Below are 21,897 nucleotides of genomic sequence, written 5' to 3'. Positions count from 1 at the left end.
AGGCTGTCCCTGCAGGGGATGGGGAAGGGGGTGTAGTCTGGCTCCAATCCAGAGTCTGAAGGAAGGAGGTGTGTCCCAGCCCCTACCTGGCCCTATACGGGGTGTGTGGCCTGGTCCCAATACAGAAGTCAGGGGAAGGGGGCATGGACTGGTTCTGTAGAGGAAGGGAGTGGGCTCAGGGTTTGAGGTTTAAGAATTGGGCAGGGTGTGGTGGTGGCTGTATTAATGGCCACCACTCCCCTGCTGGCAAATTTCTGAATCCCCACAGGCCAAACAAGATAGCTCTGTGGACCACATTTGACCTTCAGGCCAGTGGTTGAGTGCCCCTGATTTACACTAATTATCACCAACTAAGCCTCTTACTTTCTGGATTACAAAGCTCAGGCATGATTTACAATTAGTTTCTGGTAACCTCCCCACAAACTACCTTAACTATGTAAATATCTTCAGTAAGGTCTGAAAAATTATTTTGAAAAGTCAAATTTGTTTGTATTCCTCTGTTGGATTCTGCCCATGAACTTGTTACTGAGAAGTTAAATAGCTTAGAAGATTTTTTTGCACAACTGTACAACTAAAATATTATTTTTTTAATACCATGTTAAGTAATATCAGTAATAGCATATCAGACATTAGATGTGGAAACCTTTTTCCTGTTTTAACATACCAGCTTTTTATTTATAAAACTCTGAGGCTCTCTGTTCTTCAGGGTAGCTGCCTCCAAGAATTGTGCAGTTTTCTACGTAGATAAAATGAAGAATTTCAGAGGTATGCCCTACAACAAATACTATCTGATACTGCAAATATTCCAAAAATAATTTTTATAACTGAAAATATTAAATGTCAACTCCTGAGTGTAGTCTTAAAGTAGCTAAAACTGCTTTTTGCTGTGTTTTGGACCAGAGGTGGCTGTTTCACTGATGGGTAAGGCAATCCCCATATATTCTGCCTTTTATCACTGGTGATGTCATAAACAATCTTTGTAAATCATTTTTAGACTTTTGAATGATAATTCCTAGAACTGCAAATTATACTCTACATTTTAACCTCTGAAGGGGATGCCTAGCTTGTTTATGCAGGAGAATTGAACGGGCAGAATTGCACAATTGTAAACCAAAGGTGTAATGTGTCTATTTTAAACAGTGCATGAATAGAAAAACCCAGTTACTATTTTGTTTACCTTCATATCACAAATCCATCCATGAGGTATCCCCCAGACCTCAAGTTTTTCCCTGCTGTCCTGCTGCTTGTCCCAAGGGACAGACCAACATTTGCCCTAGGATAATTCCTTATCCCCACAAACAGCTCCACTGCCCTTACACTAGACCCCACAGCTGCAGCAAGGGAATCTTTGCCAGCTCCCAGGTGAGAAAAGAATTTCCTTGGGTTGTGAAAAAAATGTAGTTCCCTCACTTCTGTAGAAGGGACTAGCCTTCACTAGCCCCGAGATCACACTTTACCACAGGTAATCATTAAGGTAACAGAATAACAAAAGGAATCATTGCGTAGAAAAGAATTGTACATGAAAAGTTGACCACATTGCTTGAAGACAAAACAAAAAGACAATTACTTACCCTTTCATTTGGCTACAACCTAATCCTTCTGGGAGTCCTGCCAGTATTTCTAGAGATCAGACTTTCTGTTGATCCTGCCAGCCCTGACTGCTGAGGATCTGGAATCATTCTAAGGCCTGAGATCATCCAAAGACAACCACTAGCTCACTGAAAGCTCCTAAATACCTCCAAGATAGCTTCCTTTCTCCCCTATTGCCCAGCAAGCCTTGTTCACTTCTTTGGAAAGTCTCAGAATTCTCTAGAAAACCCCTTCCTTCCTGGGTCACCTGGAGGTTCCCTAGCACATGGCCCATTTTCCTGACATGCCTTTATTACTGTGAGACTGAGTTTTCCTATTATAGGCAGACAATACCTTGGGCACCCATACCAACAACAGCCCTTCCATCCAGTGATAAGAATTATATGAATGAATACAACTTATTACCAGTTTTTAAATGGGGCCAACATGAAATCCATCAAATCAAACTTGGGACAGATGTCTTTATGGAAGACACTTTAAGCCCCCAATTCATTCCTGCTTTTGGGGTGTGTTTGGGACAGTCCACTCAAGCTCTACATTGCAAAACTGTTCTGAAGTTAATAGATATCCAGGTTGTAGCCGTGTTGGTCTAAAGGATAGGACGTTTATCCCACAGATCCTGGCATAGCTTCCAGAAGTAGTAGTTTCTGGGAATTTTGAAAGCCTTTGTGTGATACTTCAGGCAGTCTGTTATAACTGGGATGAAGGACACATTCAGTGTACTGAATTTCTCTAATGTAGAAAAAGACATAAAAAGGTTCAGGCCTCCTCATGCTTGTTTTAGCTACACTTTTTGTTATGGACACACTTTTATTTATCCACACTTTTGTTACTCTTCACCATTGTTATATCCACACTTTTTCAATCCTGAGTTGGTGTTTTTACTTTGTGTTTTATAAAGTGCTGTGTTTGTAGCATGGGTACTAACTTGCAGAAAAGTAATTTCTTTGCCAAGTGATGCTTTCACATAACAATCATCACTATTTATCACAGTGTTTTTAAAAGCATTTAAATATAAAACTACCACACAATCTGGATCCACTGTTTATTCAAGCTGACTGGCAGCCTTTACTTAAAACAGGGCCAGAACTGTTGCACATTAGCTAGGTTGTTGCACATTAGAATTGAGTTGGATTGGCATATATTTATGAGAACTTGTTTAATACAAGTTCTAGCTGGTGGTACCAGCAACTTATTTTCAGGAGCATACAGCTTAATTTCTCTGTTATCATAGAAACTTTCCATTGTGTTACTTGGATAAAGTAGATCTGTGAGATTGCTTTAGATTTAGCCATGCAATTGTTCTTTCCCATACCTTTTATTAGTTTATCTCTTGTATTTACCTGTCCAGTCAATGAACTTTTTAACACTTCCTTTTTTTTAAAGAGACAGTAAGGGCTTGGCCTTTGATAGCATTTATGAAGTCAAAACCTTCCTGTGGGGAAAAAAAATGTTTTTCAGCTGTAGAATTAATTGCCTATTTGAGACTTTCAAGAATTGATTTTTGGTTTTATATATCACATCCAGATGCCTCTGAATCCATGAGACTAAATAATAGTTGTCTAATCTTAGCTGACTACTAAAAAGATAGAGTCAAAATTTTCAGAAATGACTAATGGTTTGGGAAGCCCTACATAATTGCCCTTATGGTTGCCAAACTATCCTAAAACATCTTGATCACCTGACTTCTGAAAACAAGGTTCCTTCAAGGTGCCTTAAAAGGGCATGCAGCCTTTTAAAAAAATCTTGGGGATCAGAACTGAAGGACAAGATTGTCCTGTTTCTGAAGGACAAGATATAACCTCTGGACCTCAGTTTCACCTAGTTAGTTGTTTTGTTTGTTTGTTTTTTAAATGGCATACTTTCCAACAAAGGCTCTGGACAACTTACTATGAGAGACAAAATAATTTATAAAAACAAGCAGATAAGGTATGAAACAAAAACTCTTTAAATGATATCACAGCTTAGCTTGCTAAATGCTGCCCACATTGAAAGGTCTTGCAGCATTTCCAGAAGATGAGGGTCTCAAGAGGGAGGGAGTTCCAAAGCTGAGGACTGACTACTGAAAACAGTCTCTCACATGTTTTCATCAACGATCTCTCATGTTTTGGTGTACTCTTGGTACTTACAGGAAGTTGTTCTTAGCTGACCTTAGGGATATGGATGGGGCATAATGAGACAACAGGATTGGCTACACAGCAATCTCTTCAATGAACTAAAACTCAAAAAGGAATCCTACAAAAAAGTGGAAACTTAATCATAGTACTAAGGAAAAGTATAAGAGCATCACAAGGGTGTACAAAGAGAAAATTAGGAAGGCCAAGGCATGATTTGAAGGGCTACTAGCAAGGGACACAACAGGCAATAAAAAGGAATTCTACAAGTATGCCAAAAGGAAGAGGAAGGCCAAAGAAACCATAGGTCCCTTATTGAATGCAGAAGGTAATCTAATTATGCATAATGCAGAGAAAGCTGAAGCGTTTAAAGTCTTTCTTACTTCAGACTTCATGAATAAAGTCAGCTATCATATGACAAGTGCAATTTGCAACAAAGAAAGGGAAGGAGATAAATAGTCTAGAGTAGTGGAAGAACACATTAGAGATAACTTAGATGCTTTCAAGTCAACCGGTCCTGGGGTACTGAAAGAATTGACTGAGGTCATTTCTGAGCCATTGGCTATCCTGGCTATCCTCTTTAAGAACTCATGGAGGTTGGGTGAGGTCTCCAATTATTGGAAAAGGGCAGATATAGTGCCCATCTTTAAGACAGGAAAGAAGAAAGATCCAGGGAATAAAAGCGCAGTCAGCCTGAACTCAATATCTGGAAAGATTATGTAGCAGATCCACAAAGGAATCTATTGTGAAGCACCTAGAGGAGAATAAGGTGATTAGGAACAGCCAGCATGGATTCACCAAGGGCAAGTCAGGCCTGACCAACATGATTTTCTTCTGTAAGGCTCTGTGGATGGGGTAAGAGCAGTAAATGTGATATACCTTGATTTTTGCAAGGCTTTAACACTGTCTGCCACAATATTCTCATTAACAAGTCAAGGAAATGAAGACAAGATAAAAGTATTGTGAGGTGGATAAACAACTGGTTATTTTATTATGCTCAATGAGTAATCATCAGTGGCACTGTGTCCAGCTGGGAGGAGTTATCAAGTGAGATTCCCCAGGGGTTTGTCTTGGGTCTGGTATTGTTTAATATCTTCATTAATGATTTGGACAGAAGGATTAAATGCATGCTTAACAACTTTACAGATGACACCAAATTGGGTGGAGTTGCAGATGCTCTGGAAGGTAGGGCTAGGATCCAGAATGACCTGAACAGATAGGACAGATGGTTCACAATCAACCAGATTAGATTCAACAAGGACAAGTCCACAGACCTGAATTTGGGATGGAATAACTGCATGCACAAATACAGAGTGGGAATGATTGGCTAGGCTGCAATACTACAAAGACCTGGAAGGTACAGTGGACCATAAACTGAATAAGAGCCAAAAGTGTGCTCTTGTGGCAAAAAAGGCCAACAGCATACTGGGTTATATTAACAGGATTGTCACTTGCAAATCAAAGGAAGTGATCCTTCTCTATTCAGAACTGGTTAGGCCTCATCTGGAGTCCTCTGTCAAATTTTGGGCCCCACATTTCAAGACAGACGTGGATAGACTGGAAAGAGTCCCGTGGAGAGTAACAAAAATAATTAGAGGCCTGGGGAACAAGATTTGTGAGGCGAGGTTGAAAGAACTAGGGTTATTTAGTTTGGAGAAGAGAAGACTGAGTGGGGATTTGATAACAGTCTTCAAAAACCAGAAGGGCAATTATTAAGAGGATGGAGATACCCTTTTCTCTGTGGCCATAGGGACCAGACTGGTAACCACGGGCTCAAACGTCAGGAGAGGAAATTTAGATTGGAAGAACTTTGTGACTGTGGAGGTGGTCAAACATTGGAACAGGCTACCTAGAGATGTGAAATGTGCATCTTTGGAAGTTTTCAAGAGCAGGTTAAACAGACACTTGGCTGGGCTGGTTTAGCCAGGGATGATCCTGCCTTGAGCAGGAGGCTGGTTTAGATGACTTTGTGAGATCCCTTCCAACCCTACTTTCCTATGATCCTATAAGGGAGAAGGCAATCCCTTAGGTATTTAGGGCCTTATACATCATAACCAATATTGTGAATTGCATCTGGAAAACTATTGGAACCTAGTGCAGACTCTGGAGCATGGGAGTTAGGTGCTCCTGGTGACCTACCCCTGTCAGAAGGTAGGTTTCTGCATTCTTCATGACCTACAGATTCTAGAAGGACATCAGGAGCAGTCCCACATCAAATGCATTGCAGGAGCTAGACTTGAGGTTATGAAAGCATGGATGATGGCAGCCAGATCCAAATCTAAGGTTAAGGTAATAGCCTTTTCACCACATAATGCTGGTGAAAGGTACTCCTAGCCACCAGTACCACCTGAAGATCCAGATGCATCAGAGGATTCAGGAACACTCCAAAGCTGTGAACCTGAGTACCAAGGGGAGGCCAAACCATGTCACCAATAGGTATCTCAATCTCCTTCTCTAGGTCAAGTGGTCTGCTCACCACCATCACCTCTGTCTTGTCTGGATTTAGCTTCAGTTGGTTCACCCACATCCAATCCTTAACTGCAGCAGGCATTGAGAAAGGACTGGGATTGTGGGGCCCAGGTCAGAGCAGAAAGAGAGACAGAGATGAGTGTCATCAGCCTACTGATGACATCTCAATCCAAATCTCTGCATGACCTTGCCTAGTGGCCTCATATAAATGTTGAACATTAGTGGTGACAAGATGGAGCCCTTGGGGATTCCACAGGAGAAGAATTAAGGGGGAGACAAGCACTTAGTCATCAATGCCTTCTGGCATCTCCCTGATAGGAAAGAGTAGAAACAATTTAGAGCAGTTCCACAAATCCTTACCAGGTCAGGTAAATACTTTTATTGATATCTCATGATCAACTGTAGACAAGGATGCTGAAAGATCTAGTAAAATCAACAGGGCAAACTTTCTCCTGTTTATCTCCAAGTGAAGATTGTTGATCAAAGCCTTAAGTGCTGTCTCCATGCTATGCCTATTATGAAAGCCAGATGGATAGGGGTCCAGGAATCCAATAGCATCCAGATGTCCGGGAGCTGTTGGATGACCACTCATTCAGTGATATTACCCAAGAAAGGGAGGAGGTTGGAAATAGAGTGATAGTTGGCAGGGGATTCAGCATCAAGAGATGGTTTCTTGAGGAAGATCCAGACAGTTGCTGATTTAACATCTCCCCCCCTGACCTCCTGGAGGGAGTCACCGACAACCTCCACCATCAGTGACCCATCTCCCCTGGCTGGCCTTTGCAAATGAGGATGGGCACAGATCCAGTTTACAACTGATTGTTTGCATGCCCCAAACATCCTCTGCATCAGATGATGTGTTTAGGGGAATCTGGTAGATCAATTATGAACTGGACCTGTGCCAATTGGTTGTATAACCAGTGTTATACTTCTAATATTATAAGAGCCTAAGTCTGTCTATCTGTAACACTTCAGTCGTGCACTGACTTGTTGATGGAAACAGCCAATCAGAGTGCTCCAAGCATGGGGGAGCACCGCCATGATTCTGAAGCCGTGCTGAGGACTGGACAGAGGGTGGGGGAGATGAGATCAGCAGCGCTGGCCTTGGATCCCCCACCCTGCTCCCTGAAAGAGGCAGAACAGCAGCAGCATGGGGTGTTAGGTGGTGGCACTCCATCCCAGACCCCTCCCCCCCTTGCTCCCCATCATTCTTGATGGGCAATTGGCTAGTGGCCCAAAACACACTGAATGGATCCAGTCCATGCCCTGACAAGAAATGTTAAACTTGCCAACATATCTCCACCTCCCTGCACCCCCCACTCCACCCCCCCCCCCCCAAATTACTACATCCCACAACAGAACCATCACCATTTCTGGATCTTATAGCTGCACCTCCAGAAATGTTATATATCTCATCCAATGCACTAAATGCCCTGATGGAAAATATATAATAGAGACCAAACAACAACTGCATACCAGAATGAACTCACACCAGAAATCTATCAAAGACAAGAATACCTAATTACTGGTGGGGGCACATTTCTCACAAGAAAACCACTCTCTCTCTAATCTCTCAGTTCCAATCCTCAAAAGGAATTTACAAAACACTTTTCACAAACGAGCCTACAAACTTCACTTTAGCAATCTACTGGACACAAAAAATAATGGACTAAATATAGACATTGGATTTATGACACATTACAACCTGCCTAACATCTGACTCCCCAGGTACCTCTTCACTATTTACCAGCTACATTCATTCTCCTTCCACACTCCACACCCCAACTAGTCTTCTACCCACTGACTCCTCAATTTACATCTTCACTGACTGACTTTCTTGCATGCTTATCAGCCTCTGGCTTCTTTACTATTCATTCCATCCAGGAAGAGCACACACCAACTGCAGATGCTTTGTCAGCCTGATGAAGAATATTTTGTACCTGAAAGCTTGCAAAGAAGAATTTTTCCAACTATTTCAGTAGTTCTAATAAAAGATATTAGATTTACCCAAAGGACCTTGTCAGCTCTACTAGTGATAGCCTACCTTTACATGATAATTCAGATGACTGATGGATCAGAAAAAGCCTACAGTAAAAATGAGGTACCCCTGATGATTGTTTAAAACATAATATATAAAAATGTTTTTTTTCTGTTGAAATGGAAAGGGAAACAAATGTAAAGTGAGCAACTACTCTTACTGGAATGATCTGGGGTTCCCTCTCATCCCCTATGGTCTCTATGGGTTTTTTTACTTGCCTAAGGCAACGGGAATTTCATGGCCTTTAAATACCTACTTAAAACACCAAGCAAATCTTACTGTGTTTCCATTTTTTCTTATGACATTTACAGCTTTTCTAATTAATGTATTTTCCTGAAAAATTGATCTTAAATATAATAGAAAAAAAAATGTTTCATTAGATAAGACAGTTGGTTCAGCATAGTCCTGGTCCCAGTGGTGGCCTGTGTAGGGTATGGCAAAAGAAGGTGAACCCTTTGATAAATTGTACAGTACATTCAATAGGAAAGCTGTACAAATCATAAGAGATTCTAGGAAAATATAATCTAATACTCTACTCTCTGAATGTGAAGCAATGAGCTTATGCTTAGCCGAAACAAATATTTTGTGTACTTCATCCTGCTTTGGTATAAATTTGTATAAAAATATCATGGATCGCACCTTATCACTTCTCTCTTGAGTCAAGGAGGTTTCATGGGGATTTGTGTGAAGATTGGTTCCTGCTTCAAGGGGTAATCCACAGTCCCCTGCAATGAAAATGACAGAATCTTGGTCAGGATATATTTGTCTTTCAGTTTTTAGAGTGTATTTATTGTCCTAGATTGACAGCTCTGAAGTCCAGTTTTCTCACTATGACAATGTAACAGCATGAGCAGCCCACATCTCATCATATACTGCAACTGTATATCAACCTGAACCATTTATTGATGTAAAGATGATGTGGGGCCCATACATATTCAGTCCTGTGCTCCTTTTTTAAAAACTATTTCTAATAGAGTCAATTGTAATGGTGATCCAATGGCACAAATATCTAGATACTGGAAAGCTAATCTAGCACTGGTAGGTTAAAAGTTACATATCAGAAGTCCATGGAGTCTGTAATTTTGATCTCTTGCTCTCCTTTGTTTATTTGCTTGAGCAGCATAATGTGGTAGGATTTTTATCCTTTGTGGGTCAGTGTCATTTGGGAGGCAGATTCAAGGGATCTGGTTATCAGGTAAGAGAAAGCAGCTGTCTCCTGTTCTGACTCCTGTCAGTTCCTGGGTACAGGTACTTAGACAGGTAGACTCCACAGTTAAAAGACTGCTGCACAAATGGTAGCAGCACAATCACAATATCTTGCAGAAATGTCCTAGAAATGTAGAGGACTAAATTTGCATGTGGCATTCCATTGTCAGGAGCTGACCCTCTATCCTTTTCTGCTGAGAAATCCTCACTTCTCATCTTCTTGTTTTCATCTATGGCATCTGGTGTGGTGATTTTGAAGGGCCGTTTTGAAATCCCAGAAATAATGTGTAAAACACACATAAAGTTACCCACAGTGTTTGCTGTTTTACTAGTAAATAGTTTGCATAGACATGTAGCCCTTCAAGTAACATACTGAGACTGTCTGGCTTTTTATTACCTGAATTCTAAACAAGAAGGTGGAGAGGTTTTTAATAGTAATAAATGCAAATAACTTTATGTATAGTTTTGTTCCTTTTCAAGTGTTTATACTTTCCACAATGTCCCAACATAAATGATTATCATACAGAAAGTACCCTCTGTTCTCATTATAAACATTTTACAATTCAAAGGACTATTCTAGTAACCTTGAAATCTCCCTCCAGAGGATAAATGCTAAAAATATTTCACACGGTTTTGCTGTAATACCCAAGATGACTATATAAGTGCTTGTCCTGTAACAGTAAATATCAAGTTTCTATTTTATGGGAGGGAAATCCTTGATATTCTTACAGACCAATAATGTGTATATTTTTGTGTCATGGGAGCCAACTTGTTCTTCCATGACTTCAGGTATTCTGCTTGTTTTTAAAACTTCTCATCCTGAATCTGTGGGCTTGAATGGAAGAAAGCTGCAGCAAGATGCAATGAAGTCTTCTTGAAATTCAAAAAGTATTGTGTAAAGATTTTCCTATCCCAACTTGGAATAGGAAGACTTGTACCTGGATTATGACTAGTCTGCAGCTCAGCTAATCTTAAACCATCAGATCATGACAATCTGTCACAAAACTCATGTTAAATATATAAACAAATCCCTATTTTTCCTGACTAAATACTGACACAAGCATTCAGGTCCAACAGGACTATGCTTAATAAGGAATTTTTTAATTTAAAAAAAAATAGTTCATGTTCCCTTTTGCCATCCCTCAGCTTCCACGCCCCCCCCCCCATGCTATAATTAATCAAAAAAGCCAAGGAATCCTGCCAAACACAAAACTTCATTCCTAGGGAAGGGATAGGTCCCAAAAGATTCTCTGGTGTGAAAACTGCTCTCTATCCACATGCAAAAATTCCTAAATTAGTACACTGAAGTGCTTTCTCTTGGATAATGAAATTTTTCTTCTCCTTGGGAACATGTCCAGTAGAAAAGGCTTCTCTGATTTAAAGAGTTTTTCACCCATGAAAACAATCACACTTTTGCTCATTAGTCATTGGCTCTTGCAAGTATGAAACAACCTTTTGCTGGAGAACATAGTGGGTACGTCCACATGAGACACTTTACAGCAAGTAAAGCATCACTATTTAACCGTGCACTAGACTACTGTACAGTAACATTTCATAGATTTCATAGATTTCATAGACATTAGGGCTAGAAGGGACCTTGGAAGATCATCGAGTCCAGCCCCTCACTCGAAGGGCAGGAAATCAGCAGGGATCATAGGATCCCAGCAAGATAAGCATCCATTTTGCTCTTGAAGGTGTTCAATGTAGGTGCTTGAACCACCTCCGATGGCTATTCAGACAGTAAAGGGGGCTTGGACAGTAAAGAAATTCTTCCTTATGTCTAGCCTGAAACGGTCTTGCAGTAGTTTATAACCATTCAACCTCGTCATCCATTGGGGCGCTCTGGTGAACAAACGTTCCCCAGATACTGATGGGCACCCCCGATAAACTTATAGGTGGCCATCAGATCACCCCTGAGCCTGTGCTTTTCCAGGCTAAAGAGCTTCATAGATCTCAGCCTGTCGTCGTAAGGTCTGTTTTCCTGACCTCTGATCATGCACGTGGCTCTTCTCTGGACTCTCTCAAGCTTCTCCCCATCCTTTTTGAATTGTGGGGCCCAAAACTGGACCCGGTACTCCAGCTGCGGCCTCACCAAGGCCGAGTACATGGGGAGAATGACGTCCCGGGATTTGCTTGAGAAGCATCTATGGATGCAAGCCAGCGTTTTGGTTGCTTTACTAGCTGCAGCATTGCTTTGAAGGCTCATGTTCATCTTGTTGTCAATGATGACCCCCAAGTCTCTCCTCTGCAGTACTAGCCAGCGTAGCACTGCCAAGCCTATAAGGATGCTGCAGGTTTTTCCTCCCAAGATACCTGAGGTTTTTTGATAGTTTCTAGTGACAGTGACTATGACATCTTGGAATGGGAGTGGTGCCCCTCAGGCTTAGGATAAACAGTTGCAGAGTAAGAAACAAATCTTGTCATGACTAAGAGAGACACATGCGCATGCACACACATAGACTCTCCTTCTCCCTTAAAGTCACTGCAATTATCATACAAAGTTAAACAATAAGTAATCTGATGAGAAAATAAATATTTACACATTAACCTTTGTCTATTTTATCTGATTTTGGTCTTATGTAGTTTAACTAACTTGTGTGAGTTTGAATGGCAATATTTGTCATTCTTGGAATATGAACAAAGATAATCATGCTTAAATAGCAAGGGACATAGGAAGAAAGAGAATCTGAATCAACATGTTAATTTAGGATTCTGGGAACAAACACCATGGAATGAAAACTTCATTAATGTTAATTGTTGCTTGTAGAGTTCAAGGGTGAAAGCTTTAGAGAATGAAAAAAATGAGAACGGGCATTAATTATTAAATATGGTGCCTGAAGACATTTTCTAGACCAAAAAGTGAGATAAATTGCATAATAAATGTTAATTTTCTCTTTCAGAATGAAGAGAATCCTTTAAGAAAAACTATGATAATGAAGAGGTAAATACGTATATCTATAATATATATATATATGTGTGTGTGTGTGTGTGTGTGTGTGTGTGTATATGTGTGTGTGTGTGTATGTGTGTGTGTATATATATATGTATAAACCTAATAATCCCTGTAAAGAGTATTACAGTTGTACATATGCCTAGCATTTTTTTGACAACTTAAGTCTTGCCATATATTATGTTTCTGTTAAAACTGCAGCTCATGGTTTCCGGTGAACATGAGAATTTTGACTTTTATAGTACTAAGAAAAAAATCTAGCTTTCATGACTCTGCAGAAAACTTTAAACACACAACCTGTGATAATTCCAAACACAACCAGGCAAATAAAAAGAGGCCAAATGTATTTTTATTTATAACGCTTCATAAATAACCTCCACCCCAGAGTGCTGAGGGAATTAGCAGAGGTCATTGCGGGACCCCTGGCACGGCTTTATGAGCACTCGTGGTGCTCTGGTGTGGTGCCAGAGGACTGGAAAAGGGCCAATGTGGTTCCCATTTTCAAAAAAGGGAGGAAGGCGGACCCAGGGAACTATAGGCCAGTCAGTCTTACCTCGATCCTGGGTAAGCTTTTTGAGAGAATTATCCTGGTGCATGCCCGCGAGAGGCCAGCAGGGGAGGTTATGCTTAGGGGCAACCAACATGTGTTCATTAGAGGCAGGTCCTGTCAGACCAACCTGGTGGCCTTCTATGACCAGGTCACAAAATCCTTAGACGCAGGGGTAGCAGTGGACGTAGTCTTTCTGGACTTCAGGAAGGCCTTTGACACTATCTCTCACCCCATTCTCATTAAAAAACTGTGGTGTCGACACCTACACAGTCAAATGGGTCGCTAACTGGCTGGAGGGCCGCACTCAGAGAGTGGTTGTGGACGGGTCATTTTCGACCCGGAGGGATGTGGGCAGTGGGGTCCCCCAGGGCTCGGTCCTTGGACCCGCACTGTTCAACATCTTCATCAGTGACTTGGACGAGGGGGTAAAAAGCACCCTATTCAAATTCTCAGGTGACACTAAGATGTGGGTGGAAGCGGTCACGCTAAAAGGGAGGAATAGGCTGCAATTGGACCTAGACAGGTTACAGGGGTAGGTGGATGAGAACAGGATGGGTTTCAACACTGACAAGTGCAAGGTGATGCATCTGGGGAGGAAGAACCAGCAGCATATCTACAGGCTGGGGAACTCCCTTCTCATCAGTGCAGAGGCAGAAAAGGATCTTGGAGTCATTATTGATGCCAAAATGAACATGGGCCGACAGTGTGGGGATGTGGTCAGGAAGGCCAACCGCACCTTGTCATGCATCCACAGATGCATCTCAAGCAGGTCCCGGGAGGTGATCCTCCCGCTCTATGCGGCACTGGTCAGGCCGCAGCTGGAGTACTGCATCCAGTTCTGGGCGCTGCACTTCAGGAGGGATGTGGACAGCATTGAGAGGGTCCAGAGGAGGGCCACTTGCATGATCCAGGGACAGCAGGGCAGACCCTATGAGGCGAGGCTACGGGCCCTGAACCTGTTCAGCCTCCACAAGAGAAGGCTGAGGGGGGATCTAGTGGCCTGTTACAAACTAGTCAGGGGGGGCCAGCAGGCATTGTCGGAGTCCCTGTTCCCCCGAGCACTACCAGGAGTGACTAGAAATAACAGTTGCAAGCTGGCAGAGGGTAGATTTAGACTAGAGGCACTACTTCACAGTCAGGGCGGCTAGGATCTGGAACCAACTTCCAAGAGAAGTGGTGCTGGCTTCTACCCTGGGGGTCTTTAAGAGGAGGCTAGATGAACACCTTGCTGGGGTCTTTTGACTCCAGTACTCTTTCCTGCCATGGCAGGGGGTCAGACTTGATGATCTGCTCAGGTCCCTTCCGACCTTACAAACTATGAAACTATGAAACTATAATCTAAACTAGGGCTGTGTAGCTGAGAGGTCATGGGCCACATGTAGCCTGTGAGTGGTTTAAGTGCAGGGGGCTGATCAGTGCAGTTGTCAGAGCCACTGTGTTGGTGCAGCTCTGGAACACATGAAATAAATGTCGCTGCCACTCAAACTATACCCTTTTGCCTGCCACTGAATTTGGGGTCTTTGACCGCGGTTGGTGACTACAATTGGCAGTAAGGGAAAAAGGAGGGCAAGTGGCAGTAGCATTCACCCATGGGATTCTGGAGTTACAACAACAGCACACAGCACCGGACCTAGACTCCTGGCAGCACTGGGTGAACTTTTAGTATTGAGCCCCCCTTTGCCAGAGATAATGGTAATAATAATTATTATTTTCAACATTTTTAGGCCCCTGTCCAGCTGGGCCCTGGGTGGATGCCTGGTTTGCCCATACCTGTGTCTGGCCCCAACAGCACAGTAGCTCCAGCAGCCACACCAATAAGCTGCTCCCCTCCAGCCTGTGAGAAGACCCATGGTCTACATCTAATGTACAGAGCCAAATGAGTTGGACACCCCTCATCTAAACTTGGGTTTTCTGGAGGTCTCATGATTATTTTGGTTGCTTACAGGTATTGCATTTTTTAGGAATTACTTCTCCAAAGTTACTTTCCTTAATTGTCCCCCACCCCGCTATGTATACGTAAGGTGATTGTTTTAAATTAAATGAAGCAATAAGCCACTGCAGAGTGTGTACCTGCAAACAAGCAGTGAGGATATTCTGCTTCTTCCTCTGTGCCTCACAATACACCTAGTATTTGGTTCTATATCCAATTAAATCCATAGTAGTCCTATCCTGAGGGATCATATCACTGTAGTCTCACATTTGCACATCCTCTTGTGGCTTATGGCTCTGATTTAAAAAACATGAGCGTGAAATTTTAATTTTATAGGCTCTAGTAAAACTAAGTTGGTTTGAGACAGGACCTCTGGCAAAGATTCAACAATAGCCTTATTTAGTATCTTCAATCAACATCACATTCACTGGCTATAAAATGAAATTAGTAAACAAATTAATACAGTGGGACCAAGCTTTTTGGCAAGTGCCACTAATTAGCCCTGTATCCTCCTCGAGTGCCATTCCGATCCCCTTCCCCTGTCCAGTCTGCTGCTCTGCTTTCTACTTCCTGCCTTATTTCCAACTGTGCTGCCTGTCCCCTACGTGGTCTACCATGTGCCACACACAGAGGATGCCTGGCCACCCCTGAACTAATAGGTCAGACACTCAATCATACACCATTCTTAAGCATGGTTTAAAGTCAGTGTAGATGGGGCCTTGGGAAAGTAACTATCCTGGAAACAAAGTTCAAATTTTTTTTTTCCTCTCTTTTTTGAGTAGTCTGGTTTATATAGTTCACATACATGTGATATGATTACACAGTGCATTATATCAGCTATATGCCTTTTAAAGAGGATACTCTAGCTCTAGCACTTTCTAGTATTTTAAGCTATCATTTATGAGGCCTTTTCTTCATAGCAAAAGAGACCAAATGAATCTTGATCTAGGCTAAAATCCTTTCCTCTAATATAATTATAGAGCTTTGTTATCTTACCCTATGCCCAAAGGAATGCTTGGTGGTCTATAACATGATAGGACTGCACTCTGAGCTTCTTTCCCAATTATGTGTTAGGCTTCTTCTACATAAGAGAAATTACTTTCTGGTGTGATACCCTCAGCATAACAAGGTATAGATAAGAACAGCATCTCATCCTTTGTTCATTGCTACATCAGGCCTGCAAACTCAGGGCTGAACACTAAAGGCAAGTTGTGAACATCCGTCCTTCTACCACAAAGATTCTAGAATCAAACCTAAAACTGCAACTCTGACCTCAAAAGAGGTTAAGTAAAAATGGCACCTTTGGAATCAACAATTCTGCTTTCTATGCATATTCACAGCCACATTTGCTTTGTTAAGTGATGTATTTGTGCTGCCTCTTGAAGCCCTAAAGAGCTAATATAGCTAAGAGAGTATGACTTGGATTCCATTCCTTCTTGTATAGAAACTTGACTGTTTAACTGCAACCTGTTACACCTGTGCAAACTCACTGGTGACTAGAGCTAGATGCATGTAACTAAAGGCCTAACTTGCCCTTCAGGTTTCTATATTATTTATGATGATGTGAGAGGATGTAAACCCAGCTTGACTTTTGGCTGACGGTGAATTTGCAGGATGGGCAATCAAAGGAAGCATCCTTTTACTTAGAACAGTGGTTCCCAACCTTTTTAGACTCGAGGCACCCCTTGGAAAATGCTAGCTCATAGTTTTTGTTTGTTTTTGATTATAGAAAAGTAATAGACCAGTTCTTCTGTTGCAAGGAACTCAGAAAGACCACAACAGGGTGGAATGTTTAACACTATGAATTCCTATTTGAAATCTCTGGTTTTATCTTGTGAATTATGTTTGCACACCTAACAGTCCTAACACTGCATGGCACCCTGTGGCACCCTTGAAAAGGTCTTAAGGCACCCCAGGTTTCTACAGCATCATGGTTGAGAATCACTGACTTAGAAATATGCAGCTGGCTTTTGCTGTATTGTGGACTTGACTGCAATACTGTTAGGGAAAAAAAATTGTTTCTTCCAGTAAATGAAGTAGATGACACAATGAAAGCACACTGATGCGTTAACAAGCAAGTACAAGAGGGAGAAGAGAAAGAAACAGGAAGTTCAGTACCATCTTTGATGTTGCCTTCATTTGGGATAACTAAAAATGACTTTGGCACTCTGTAAGCTAAGAGCATCCTGCCAAGTACCCAACTGCCTGTGGCTTCTGGGGAGAATATCTGAAGTACAGCAGAAGAAGGTGTCCTATGGCAGGGAGATTTTCAGTATATGGACCCTCTACACCAAAGATGGGAGCACAAATAAGTCAGCAGTGAATTAGGCCATTGAGGTAAGAAGCTGTAGTACTTTCATTGTAAGAATTAAGAGATAATGTCTTAACTGGGCAAGGTATGGAGCCCTTCCCCTAGGACAGGATCTAGGTTTTAAGATAAAGATTAAACAGGGGACCAAAGGCTAATGTATGGTATTTACTGGTCAAATGGCTTGGGTCCTTTCTTTACTGATATGGGCCAGCTGCTTCTGTAGTAACCTTCAATTTAACACCCCCTCAACTCTCCCTTCAACAGATTGTATCAGTTTTTTTTCATTAAACACTGCTTTGTTGCTGTACACTTTGCAGTGGTTGTTGGTTTGGCAATACCATCTTTGGACTTCTTTCTTTTCCTTCCTTTTTTTCTTTTCTGTGAGATGGCCCTTTCCCAAAACAAGCCATTCTTCTTTCCCACAAGTTAGCATGCCAGTCAGTTTTTCAAGATTGCATAACATGTCTGTCAGAAGATGATTCACTTTGGCTGGCTGAAGCACATAACACAAATACCTGAGCAGATTATAAATTAGCTGCCTCCTCCTTTTGAAACTCACTGTAAAGGAGAGAAATATATTGTTTACATTGGGCAAATTCCAAAGCAGCTTTGAAAACCTTTTAAAAATGCATCTGCACCACGCAGTACCCCCCCACTCATAATACACATTTCATGATCTCTTCTATTGTAGAGCACAAGTAAACTTGCTGTGCAAATATTAGCTATCCTGTCTGAATGAAGAAAAATGATACTGTGTCAATAAGAAGAGGGAGGCAGTGATCTGGGTCTAATTTTTTTATTTGGGTTGTCTGAACCTTTGAAAGTTATAGATGCAATTCCTCTGTCTTAGAAAGAAAACTGCGTCAGATAATGTGTTCTTACCTTCACCTGGAGTGAAGTTCAACTGATTAGGAACATCAGCATTTTGGACAGATTCCAAGAGAGACAGACATATGATTTCTCCATCCGGACCCATTATAAGGCTGCCTAGTGAAGTGCCATTATGACACTCTGGAAAGCATAAAAATGAGCAACATTACTGACATGCTAATTCACCTCAAAATCCATTGAAATAGAGAAAATTAGAGTTATGATATTTCTATGAAAATATATATACAAAGCTACTGAAAACTGTGACCATATTGTCATAGTATGATTCAGGGTAGGCTGATGCTAATGAATCATTTTCCACTACAGGGGATGGGACAGAGCATAAAATTAGGTCTAGATTTTGAAAGTCATCCCCACAGTTCATATGCATTATTTCAGGATTTTGGTTGTGCTCTACATAAAGACAGTCCTCAGCTGTGAAATTCAGATCGATGTCAGGAGTTGGGTTCTGAACTCCATTCCCACAAAGCCCGTGGGTGATCTGATCAAGGGTAATTATTACACAGTGTTCATATTTTCTGGACATGACTATTTATACTGAAGTGAAAAATAGTCTTCAAATAAAAATCGCTAAGAGTATTTTCCTTTTCCCCTTGCTGCTCTATTCTATACTCTGTAAAGGGAATTGTACTTTGGTGACAACCCATTATCTTTACTCTTTCTGATATAGCAGTAACTTTAGAAACTGCTGCTACTTGGTCATTGCTTTTGGATGCTATCATTAGCTGGCATATAGACAAAACAGTGGATTAGTAAAAGCACATGTTTAATTGGCATGGGATCAACTACCTCTTTGGTATAAATGAGTATTTTTTCATTGGCTTCAACTGAATTGCACTTTCTTACAATAGGTCTTTCGAGATTAGTGACTTTTCTCTGTGAATTATTAACTTCATATTTAGCCAGCATGCCTGTGAACAAGCAGATGGTATGCTGGCTTTTTGTCATGTATATTTGTTGCTGAGGGTAGCTAACTCCTTCCCACTGGATACATCATCTATATGATTTGTTGTCTCTTCCCTTTTTTGTGTCTTAATAATCCATGTTATAGTGCATGCTTTTCTAATGGCATTTTATAATGGGACCTTTCTTTTCTCAGAAACATACCCATCAAATATTAAACAACTCCTGAAATTCACAGTGCTGCTGCTAAAAGCAGCATGTTTATTTCTGGCTTTAAAAAAGGAGAAAAGATCCATTGTGCCTCTCCAGTATGTGCCATGTGAACAGAAGAAGATATCTGCAGATTCCATGCATAGTACAAACATATACAGTTGTGACTGTTACCCCTCAGCTCTTCTGGTAGAGCACCATGAATGGTTCCCATGGGGAGAGCCTGAGAAGTACTGTTTGTGAATATGCTGCTGCTAGGAGTTTTTAAATTCTCTCTGCTGCTCTGCGTCACTGGAATCTTCTTCCCATATATGCAGGACAGCAGACCTAGTGTTGGGGCTGCATTTTGGGTAACTGAATCATCATCTAGGAAAAAGCATGTAAAAAGTACAATAAGAAAGGCCTGCATAAAATATAATATTCTGCAGAGAAACAGATACACACACACACACACACACACACGCACAAATAGAAGGGACGGGTCAAGATGAACGTGCATGTGTGGTATGCACTGCAGACCTGTCTGTGATGCTGCACACTGCATGCGTTGCACATGCAGGTGTTCCCTGTGCTGCTAATTTGCAGTGCAGTGAGGGGAGAGGGGGTTTGACACTGGGAGATCCCAGTGTCAAAAAAGCCTGGGCAGTGCATGTGGCAGCAGTGTGCACTGCCTGAAACCAGAGCATGGCTGGCCAGGCCCCCTGCTGCTGGATTGCATGGCTGCAGCCCCCAGAGGCCCTCAGGACTCCAGGTAAGGCTGCTAGTGGGGATGTGCCCAAGCAGGGCCGATAAGTACAGAGAGGGCCAAGGTTAAATAGTGACATTTCTTTTGCCTATACTGTCAAGTTATTCTTTCTAATCTTTATCTTCAGTGTCAGGATTTATAAAATGCTACATATGCTACAACATGTTGATTGAAACAGATAAGCATTTGTATCAATGTAAACAGAACTTCATTAAATGTTTATCAGCCCATTGGTACTGAACCAGAGAGTCTGCTACAGAACTTAAGTGAAAGGTCCTATACCGGAGGGCATGTCTACATGTGTGCTTCAATGCACATTAGCCTATTTTAATGCACATTAAAGCTTAAAAAAAAAGCATGCTCTTTACTTAATGTGCATTAAAATAGGCTAATGCACATTTTTCTAGTACCTCACAATGGAGGTGCTAGATTTAATGTCCACTACCTGAATCGCATTAATGAACATGTAGACTTGCCCAGAATTACAGTGATTATGACTAAAAAGGTCCCCTATGGCATTATAATTGGGAAACCCTGTCTGAGAGGTTTTTTCCCTTCTGTACCTAGAATAGGATATAACTCTTGTATTTAAGATTCCACTGGACGTCAATGCATAGTGTATAAATTTTGAGTTGTTGATGATGAGCACTGTAAACTGTAGTAAATATTTTTAGCCCAAATGGTTTTAATAATATTAAGATATAAAGTTCATAACTATGTTTTCTACTGCTACATGATTATTTCCAGTTAGCATTTGGGCTTGACGAGTTCCAAAAAAAGCCCCAAAAAACAAAAAACCCAGCTGCTGCAGAAAGGCAGCACTGATTATTCATTAAGGAGCACTCTTTCCACTTAGGTTATGTGTACTCTGGACTCACAGGAGTGACTGCAGCTCAAGGTAGACATAGTCAAGCTCTCTCAGGTAACTGGGAGCAATTTAGCTGTAGCAGTACTGAGCTCAACCTGAGCCAATTTACCTAGTCTCAGTGTCACAAATCGTGTTGTATCATGATGCTAAAGGAATGATGTATTTTTGAAGGTGCCATCTTTCACATAACATATAAGGTGTAGTTGATGAAGATCCCACTTTTATCAATTTTCTTTCCTGGAGGAGTGAAACTGGTAGAGTTCCAGTTATATAAGTGCATTGTGTATACCCAGAAGTGCCCCTGAAGTTTCTGTAGGTACAGATATACTTTTGTCTCACTCCTAAATTGTGTAGCAATAGTATGCACTGTTTAAAAGCTGTGATGTTTTCCATATCACAGAGGCCAGGCTTCAGTCAAAGACTAAATTAATTCTGTTAGAAAAAATTAAAAATCTTTCAAAACTCTTGGGATCCTTGAATGAAAAGTGTTAAAAAATGTTAGTGGTTGTGAATTAACAAAATTCCACTATAGCAGGTCTCTTACAGTGTCTTCCAATGCTATCAAACCAATGACAATCAGATATGTTTATGATCATATTCTGTTGCCAGAGAGACCTTTAGTAGGCAAATAGCTAGGAACAGAATTAGGGTTATAGCAGAGATTATGTTAAGGGAGTTAAAGTATGTGTAGAAACTATACACATTTGATTTGTATTAACTGATCGCTCTTACAGTGGCCTTCCTTTCCAGCATTAACTCTGCTTATTCCTGCCTTCCTCCCTTCCAGAATGAATTTCTGATTGCTTATTGGAGGTTGGGAACAGCTACCTTGATGTGACTCTGTGTTTCCTTCAATGATCACCTGGTCCTGCTCAGTTGCACCTTCTGTCCCAGAAATGAGATTATTCAGTGAAGTGGCCAACAATGTCTCACAGCTAGCTTCTGATTTGGGTGCATAACAAGAAGCTCCTGAAATGAGAGAGGTAAATGAAATGGAGATATCAGTCAGTTTTTGCATGACTTTTTTTTTTTACCAGTTTCTTTGAAAAAGTTTCCAATTGGCTTTATGTCTACCTGTTGTTCTTTTGTATTTTGAGACCAGGCTTGGCAAAGGCTGGACAC

General features: G+C 41.3%; 1 protein-coding gene across 4 annotated transcripts in view; it reads right to left on the bottom strand.

Annotated features, from left to right (window-relative positions):
* Window positions 1-21,897, bottom strand: part of KIAA2012 (KIAA2012 ortholog) — a 105,260-nt gene that overhangs the window by 45,572 nt on the left and 37,791 nt on the right. For 3 of the 4 annotated variants that reach the window (XM_059727072.1, XM_059727073.1, XM_059727075.1), the window contains exons 9-13: window positions 21,604-21,744; window positions 19,337-19,528; window positions 18,041-18,169; window positions 8,851-8,936; window positions 665-736 (exon numbers count right to left, since the gene is read on the bottom strand). In XM_059727072.1, the coding sequence (XP_059583055.1) occupies window positions 665-736; window positions 8,851-8,936; window positions 18,041-18,169; window positions 19,337-19,528; window positions 21,604-21,744 (620 nt within the window). The remainder of the gene's footprint in view (window positions 1-664; window positions 737-8,850; window positions 8,937-18,040; window positions 18,170-19,336; window positions 19,529-21,603; window positions 21,745-21,897) is intronic. The other variant, XM_059727076.1, reaches the window with a different exon arrangement.

Source organism: Alligator mississippiensis, chromosome 4 (genome assembly GCF_030867095.1).
Source record: "Alligator mississippiensis isolate rAllMis1 chromosome 4, rAllMis1, whole genome shotgun sequence".
Classification (NCBI taxonomy): Eukaryota; Metazoa; Chordata; order Crocodylia; family Alligatoridae; genus Alligator; species Alligator mississippiensis.
This window is presented reverse-complemented; position numbering and strand designations above follow the sequence as displayed.